Source organism: Ailuropoda melanoleuca, chromosome 10, assembly GCF_002007445.2.
Source record: "Ailuropoda melanoleuca isolate Jingjing chromosome 10, ASM200744v2, whole genome shotgun sequence".
Lineage (NCBI taxonomy): Eukaryota > Metazoa > Chordata > Mammalia > Carnivora > Ursidae > Ailuropoda > Ailuropoda melanoleuca.
The window spans coordinates 96425796-96433683 of record NC_048227.1 but is presented as its reverse complement, the minus strand read 5'-3'; the positions used below and the strand labels follow the sequence as shown (position 1 = coordinate 96433683).

Here is a 7888-nt window from a genome sequence, read left to right as displayed (position 1 = left end):
AAAGGCTTGCCAGGAAGTTCCCACCGAGGCTTTCGAGAGGCCCTTTAAAACTGGCGCGTGCGCTGGGCTGGGCACGGTTTCTCAACTCCGCACAGTGTCGCGAGATTCGCTGTCCGAAACTTCCGGCTCTGGTCAACCTCGGTGGTTGTAGTTTAGTTATGCGGTCCCAGCTTCTGTGGAGTGCGGCTCGGTGCCTGTGGGCACGCCAGGTTGTCAGCCCGGCCCGCCGGCACCTAAACTGCGGTAGCCTACCGCTGGAGGAGCTGTTCGCCCGCGGCGGGCCCTTGCGGACCTTCCTGGAGCGCCAGGCAGGATCTGAAGCCCAGTTGCAGGTCGGGGGGTCTGAGCTGCTGGCGGCGGCCAAACTGCTGAGCGAGAAGGAGCAGGAGCTGCAGGAGACCGAGCACTTGCTACACGGTGAGGGCCGGGCCCAGGGGAACGGGATTCAAAGCAGATTCTTGACTCTCCGTTTGCTTTCCCCACTCTGCCGCTGGTCAGGTGTTCACACCTCCCCGAGTTAGTTGTTCTTTACTCGGTTGCAACCCCTTTTGGTTTGGATCAGAGGTCAAGCCATCGTTGTGTGCATTCTCATCCCATCCATTCCTGTTTGAACCTTCTGTTCCCTTGATACAATGCTCCGCCCCCTTTTACAGAATTTAAGTTTGATTGCCTGCTGTCTGGCAGAAGATCGTTAGCTCACCAAGGACAAGTAAGGGACTGTCTCTGTTACGGGCTTGAGAGCAGTGTTTCTCAGAGTTGGTAAAGAGACCTTCTGCGATAGTGCCTAGAGAGGCGCCTGCTAAAGCCAAACTTTGGACTCCGAATCTGAGACCTAGAAATAGGCGTTTTTAACAAAGTTACCTCAGTGATTTAGTGTGCATTCAAACATGGATGGGTCCTAAGTTTCTGCATTTCTACAAGCTCCCGTGGACCGCACTTTGGCTAGCATGGCTCTAGAGAGCGTCACAGTGTATTCAGGGAGAGAAAATTCGTATTACAGCTGAAAAGTGAGAACAGATACCTGAACAGACACCTAGGGAAAGCAAGAACTTGTTGGAAAGGCCTTGTGCAGGGGTGGATATTAATAGTAGTTTAAACTTTACTGATCTTTTACCATACTCTAGGCTTTGCTTAACTATTTTTATGTATTAACTCATCCAGTCACATATCAAACTATGAAGTAGGTGCTATTAGCTTCATGTTCTAGAAGAGGAACATGAGGCATAGAGGTAAAATAACTGCTTAGACTAAACAGCTTTTAAGGAATGGAGTTTGGATTGGACTGACTCCAAATCTTATGGTTTTAATCACTGTACTTTGTTAACCAAGGAAGAGGAAAGGTTATGGAGAGTGGCAGGTTGAAACATTTTATAAGGGTGGGGGTGTGAAATGCTAATCTAAAAAGGTTGATTTTATCCTGTTGGCAGAAGGGAGCCAGTGGACGTTTTCAGTTGGGGAGTGAATGACAGAAATGGCTTTCTTGCTTAAAAAGCTTGATTTGTGGTAGTTTCGAAGTCAACCTGGAATGAGATTGCAGATGCCATGGAAAACAGAAAACTAATGCAATAGTCTAGGTGAGAGTTAAGGAACATCTAAATTAAGTGACTTAAGAGCAAAAGTAGATGCCCAGAAGTGAAAAAAAGAATTAATTAACCGTATTGGGAAAAATACTTTTGGGAAAAATTAAACTCATAGCTTAAGCCAAGCTTAAAAATCAAGAGGATTTAAGGTTTAAATATTTTAAAAAATCAAGCTGCAGAGAAGTAAACAGAATGTTAGGAAATTGTTACTGGCAGAACACAACTCACCTTTATATAACGATAGAAAATGTCATTCAGCAACTCCTGAGTTCTTACTTTATGTCAGACACCACTAATTACCAGAAAAATATTGAACTACTCTTTAGCTTACAGCCTAGTGAAGAGCAGCGATGTTTAAGAGGTAAAAATATAAATGGATAAGTGCTTATTTTAATTTCTGCAATAAAGAGCAATGTTATAAAAAGCAAAGGGTGGCATTTAAATGGATCTTGAAGGAAATATAGGAGGTTGCCCGACAGCGCAAGAGGAGACTGAAGGCAGAGGTGACCCACAAGAAGAAAGTACCAAATTGGAAGATTAGAATATAGCAGGAGCGTAGAGTAGGTGTGGGTTGTCAATATGTAATAGAAACTTGAAACCAGAAAGACAGTTAAGAACCCTTCCTGACAAAGAAACTGGATTTGTTCTTACAGACTGTGGGAAGTTAGCACATGTTTTTAAGCAGAGAAGTGACATCTTTTTAAAGAAAAATTAATGTTGGCCTCAGTGTTGAGGATGGATTGGGAGTGTTCTCCAGGGACCCCAGGGGCTGACAGGCTAGTGAGGAGACTGTTAAAACAGTCCAAGGAAGAGGTGGTGGTAGGCAGGAACCTCACTAACAAGACGTTCTAATAGTCTGGATTTGGGGGCTTATGTCCTGAGAAGGGTGAAGAAGAGCCAGAATTATAAGAAAAAATCTTAAGCTTCTGGGTTCAGAATATGAGTGGTCCTGTTAATTAAGATGTGAATATAAAAGTTGGGTAAATTTTAGGAGAAAGATATTTTGCACTGAGCAGGCAGCCATATTAAGCTAGGAGTACCTAAAAGGACATTCAGATAAAAAAATTCAGATAAAGATCATGGTCTAGGAGAAAAAAAACTGGCTTAGGAGAAAAACTGAGCCTGAATAATCATATGAGAATTCTCAGCATATACTTGATAAAGTAAAGCTTGGAAGCAGATGAGAGTACTCAGGAAGAATTTGTAGAGATAGAAATAAGACACAAAAGCAGAAATCCATAGTATTTGAGGAGCAAGCAGAGGAGGAAGTTATAAAAGATCAAGAAAGAACAGGAAGACCTTTGGGACGTTGAACAAGGTAAATGAAGCTATAAAAACCAACTAAAATTTCAAGTAAGGAATTGTTGATACCTGACTTACAAGGGGCTCACCTTTTCAGCTCACACTGAAATAAGCATTTAGATTTGGCAATTTCGTCATGGGTGATTTTAATAAAAATGGTGTTATTAAAATGATGAAATCCAGTGTAAGAAATTGAGAAGTAAATGAGAATTAACAAGAGAAATAATAAACATGGCATTTAATCTCCAGAAGTATGGGTAGGAAAAGAGGGCGTGATTAAGTGGGTACTTGAAAGGTTGAAGAGAAAAAGACCCTTTTACCTGTGATAGGTGCCCAGTAAACATGTTGATTAATAATACTGATTGGGAAAAAACTAGTGTATTTCCATTGCCTAGGAATAACTACTCGGTTTAAACCCTCTAGAGCCATTACCCACATATGGCTGATGAGCACCTGTAATGTAGCTAGTCTGAATTGAGATTACTATAAGGATAAAATAACAGATTTCAAAGACCTAATATGAAAAATAATTTTTAATATTTTTAAAGTACATGTTGAAATGATAATGTTTTGGGCATACTGGGTTAATAAATAAAATGCAGTATTAAAATTAAATTACTTCTATACTTTAATTCCAATCTCCTTAGCCTTATAAAAAAAACTGCATTTCAGAACTGAAGGGCACCTTAGAGGTCATCCAGCCCAGCTCCGTCATTTTTCTCAAGATAATGGAGACTCAGAGAAATTGTATATGTTGGCCTAAGAGAGCCTTAGTGGTTGAACTAGGACTAGAATTCATTTTTCCACTCCAACACATTTGCCATTTCACAAAATTTCTTCCGTGCCAAATTCTTGCCAGAATAATTTCCTGCCTTTCCACCAACACTTCCCATTGTTGCTTATCTCACTGTTTGTGTTGTTACCTCTCCTTGAGTTAGTGCTTCTTTCTGTTTTCTGCCCATCCCCAAAATAAACACAAAACAATCTTTTAGTATGCTACCATTTTAATATTTAGTCACCTAGTATTTTAGGTTGTTACCCTTTGTGAGTTTTTCCCCCCTAGAAAAATAGAAAGAAACTAAAATTATCTAAAACCCTGCCTTGAGAGCAGGTCTTATGTATTATTATCTCTAATTCCCAGCATAGTTGAATCTTCATAAGTGAACAAACATACAAACTGATACTTTGGAACAGTCCGATCTTCCACCAAAGTGAGCTCAACAAAGAGAGCTATGTGTAAGAGCTAAAAAAATTTCTCTTCTCTCCTTTCTGTAGGTTGCATGTTGTCCTTAGGATAGAGGAATGAGAAGGTATATTTTGTAAGGTAAAAATGAAAACTCGAAGTAAGAGAGTAAAGCGAGTTGGGGTGGGGGGAATACTGTGAACATGAGGCAGGATCTAAATGCTTGGATCGATATTTATTTTATATTAATTAAATATTTGTTAAAGAGACAATAAATAACTTTCTGTTTTTTAATTCAGTTGTGGTTTAACTCATGGAATCTTCTATTCCCCTTCTGGTTTAACTATTCAATGTATTTGTTAGTGTATAGTCTAAGTTGGAAAACTAAAAGCATTTATTTGTTAATATGAATATTTCATGGAGGTAGAATTATAGAATAGTTAATAACTTCTTTATTTTTTGTAGATTCTTATTTTTATTTTACTTATAATTCTGTCATCAGGGAAAACGTTTTAAGTTACATGCTAATAAAAACTAATGCATAAAATGCTACTTTTAATTAATGGCAGTTATTAAAAGGACAAGAAAGACATTTTATTTTTCCCTTCAGCTACAATAATAATAAAATAATGACCTGAAATTCTGTTGGCAATTTGACATTAAGGAAAACTTAACCTACTGCTTTATTTTCGCAGATGAAAATGAAGACTTAAGGAAACTTGCAGAGAATGAAATAACCTCATGTCAAAAAGAAATCACTCAGTTGAAGCATCAGGTATGGAATCTGTGCAAAGAATAAAGCATTTCTGCTATTACGTCTAATGAATTTTATTAGAAGTTTATAAAAACAACTCAAGAACTAAGTAGTTTATTAGTACTTAGAATTATAAACTTTTTTAAAGTAGGAAAAAGCATACTCCATGTGATGCTATTTTTATCTTACCAAAAGGATTGGAGAGCTGTGGAAAAAAAGGTGACTGTCACATTGACAGGATTTCTCAGAAAAGCAATGAAATAAATACCAGTATTATATTTCTGCCCCTTTAGGTTTTTTAAGAGAGGTGGGGGTGGGGTAGATGATGGGTAAAGAGGTTATGGAGCAGTGGTAGATGCCGAGCTCCTTGGCAGCAGGAATATTTCTTTACCTTTGTGTCTCTGGCACCATTAGAGTGCCAGACCTAGAGAGGGCTCCTGGGCTTTTAGAACTGAATTGTAGGACTTTGGTTTTATATCTAGGAGAATTGATAGGCATTAGATGAAGAGTGATCATTATATTAAGTTAGAACCACTCTTTGCTCATTCTGGAAACCAGAGCTTGAAGATTTACAATAGTTATGTCTTAGGATGTGGCAAGGTAAGGAAGGAGCCCAGAGAAGGAGGAGCTTAATTTAAAGATTCTGTCTTTTTTCTAGTCAAATATGGACTCATCAAAAGTTAATGTCCTTACCACCCATTCCAGAGGGAAAGTTCCACTATGAAGCGAAAAGCCTCACGTAACTTGCCTTCTACCCATTTTCTAATTTTTTGTGAAATAAAAAGACAAACATATTAAAGGTTTCTGTTCATTGACTAGTAATTAACAAACATATAAATTCAATCATTTACTCAAGATTTGAATGATCATGTTGTATTGGCATAGGCTAGAGAGATGGAAAAGTAGTAACAACTATAAGTCCCAACCAACATGAAGTGTGATATTTCAAAATTCAGGCAGATCTGGGTTCAAGTTCTAGTTCTTCCACTTTCTAGTAGTATGTTTTTGGGGGCTAGATTACTCAACTAAACTATGCTTGGTTAAAACTTAGTTTTCACATCTTAAGTAGATCTGTTAATAAAATCTTCCCAAGATTGATTTAAGAATTAAAGTATATAAAATGCTTAGCAGAGTGCCTGTCATATATTAAGGGACCAATAAATGTTGGTAGCTTTTCTTATTTAATTCACCTAAGCAAGTTTTATTCTGTGTCCCCTGAATTAGTACATACTGAAGGGTGAAAGATATATCCTAGCAGGAGGACTGATCGAGGCAGGAAGATTTGCGTTCTCACGCCTGCTTTGCCAACACACACTTTTCCCTTTAGCAAGTCATTTAGTCTCTGTTAACCTCATTCTCCTTTACATGTAAAATGAGGGAAGTGGACCAGATGATACTTTTTTTTTTAGAGTCTTTTCAGTTCCAAAATTACAAATTTCTCTTCCAAATTAAAGAAGCTTAAAAAGATACAATTCGAGTTGTTTTTTCTTTTCTGCTGTACTAGGCTATAGATTTCAAAAGGATAGAGTTAGAATCTTCTTTTGCATTCTACACAAAATATAGTGTCCTACTCACAACAAACTCTTAATTATTAACTGAATAGAGAACTGACATAAAATTATACATGAACACCAAAAAGAAACAAAATAAATGCAATGTAAGTTTCAGCTGGACCTTACAGCATTTATAATATAGTTGTTACACTAATGTTTTATAGAAGTTATGCAGTACTATATGGTTCTCATTGGCAAGATACTCGAAGAGCAATCAGCAATACTGTTTGCTTAGAGAAACTTTAAGTAAATTGAATATTTAAAATCCTGCATCTAATCATTTAATTTTATTTCTTAAGTTTTAAATAATTCCTAATTATAGGAGGGGTGATATTTTTGTATTTACAGATTATCTTACTTTTGGTTCCCTCAGAAGAAACAGATGCAAATGATTTGATCCTGGAGGTAACTGCAGGAGTTGGGGGTCAGGAGGCAATGTTGTTTACTTCAGAGATGTTTGATATGTATCAGCAATATGCTGCATTTAAAAGATGGCATTTTGAAACCCTGGAATATTTTCCAAGTGAAATAGGTCAGTAAACTGTTTACTTCGTTTTGGGAAAAGTACAAATTTAGTTTATCTACATGTGTCTTAGGAGAAGGGTTGGAAAGACCATGACTATTCTTTAGAATTTATTGATAAGGAACCTTACCTGATTTTATGCTCATTATTTACTTAATAATTTTGAATGCAAATATACCAATTTTGAAGAGGCCTATAAAATGTTAGTCATTCACTACTCACCATTGAATGATTAATGGTCTTTTAAAAGTGGTCTTTTAGACATGTTATTAAATCAGTTCATTAATACCATAAATGCTTTATGTTTAGTGTTTATTAGCAATAAAGCTATTAAATATTAAAACACTGAATATCATCGACTTGCTAAGGTTTTTCAATATGTTTTACATTCTGTATGCTTCTCTTGTTTCGTAGCTCTTTTAAATATATTTCAAGATGGTGGAAGTTTTGTTAATTGTTTATAAATCACAAGAATAATAATTCCATTTTCCGATATTTTCAAGGTGGCCTTAGACATGCATCTGCCAGCATTGGGGGTTTAGAAGCCTATAAGCACATGAAATTTGAAGGAGGTGTGCACAGAGTACAAAGAGTGCCAAAGACAGAGAAGCAAGGCCGCATCCATACTAGCACCATGACTGTAGCAGTCTTACCCCAACCAACCGAGGTAAGGCATCACTGTCTCTCCTTGGAATCCTGGGCCCAGCACAGTGGTTTGCCCCCAAAGTAACAACTCACTTTACTGAACTGATATTCAGTACTAAATTTCTTATCCTTTGGCCTTCCTCTCATATTTTGGGTTTTTTGGAGAATCTCTTACCTAGGTCCAGAAAGTATGATTTCACAATAGATGGTAAAAATTAAAGATGTATAAAGAACCTAATGTTTCACTACTTATTAATTTTTCTCCACCACTAAGCTTATAGTAGCTATTCTGAGATTATCTCTATAGGAGAAACATTATTAACCTACTTTATTTTTTTTATTTTTTTT

The 7888-nt window shown here is 37.1% G+C and overlaps 1 protein-coding gene across 4 annotated transcripts in view; it reads left to right on the top strand.

The window, feature by feature from the left end:
- Positions 1 to 121: 121 nt before the first annotated feature.
- The window catches only part of MTRF1L (mitochondrial translational release factor 1 like), a 12585-nt gene continuing 4818 nt past the window's right edge, over positions 122 to 7888 (top strand). For all 4 annotated transcript variants that reach the window (XM_002928627.4, XM_019809329.2, XM_034669335.1 and 1 more), the window contains exons 1-4: positions 122 to 417; positions 4761 to 4840; positions 6721 to 6904; positions 7399 to 7562. In XM_002928627.4, the coding sequence (XP_002928673.1) occupies positions 159 to 417; positions 4761 to 4840; positions 6721 to 6904; positions 7399 to 7562 (687 nt within the window). In that variant the 5' untranslated portion in view covers positions 122 to 158. The remainder of the gene's footprint in view (positions 418 to 4760; positions 4841 to 6720; positions 6905 to 7398; positions 7563 to 7888) is intronic.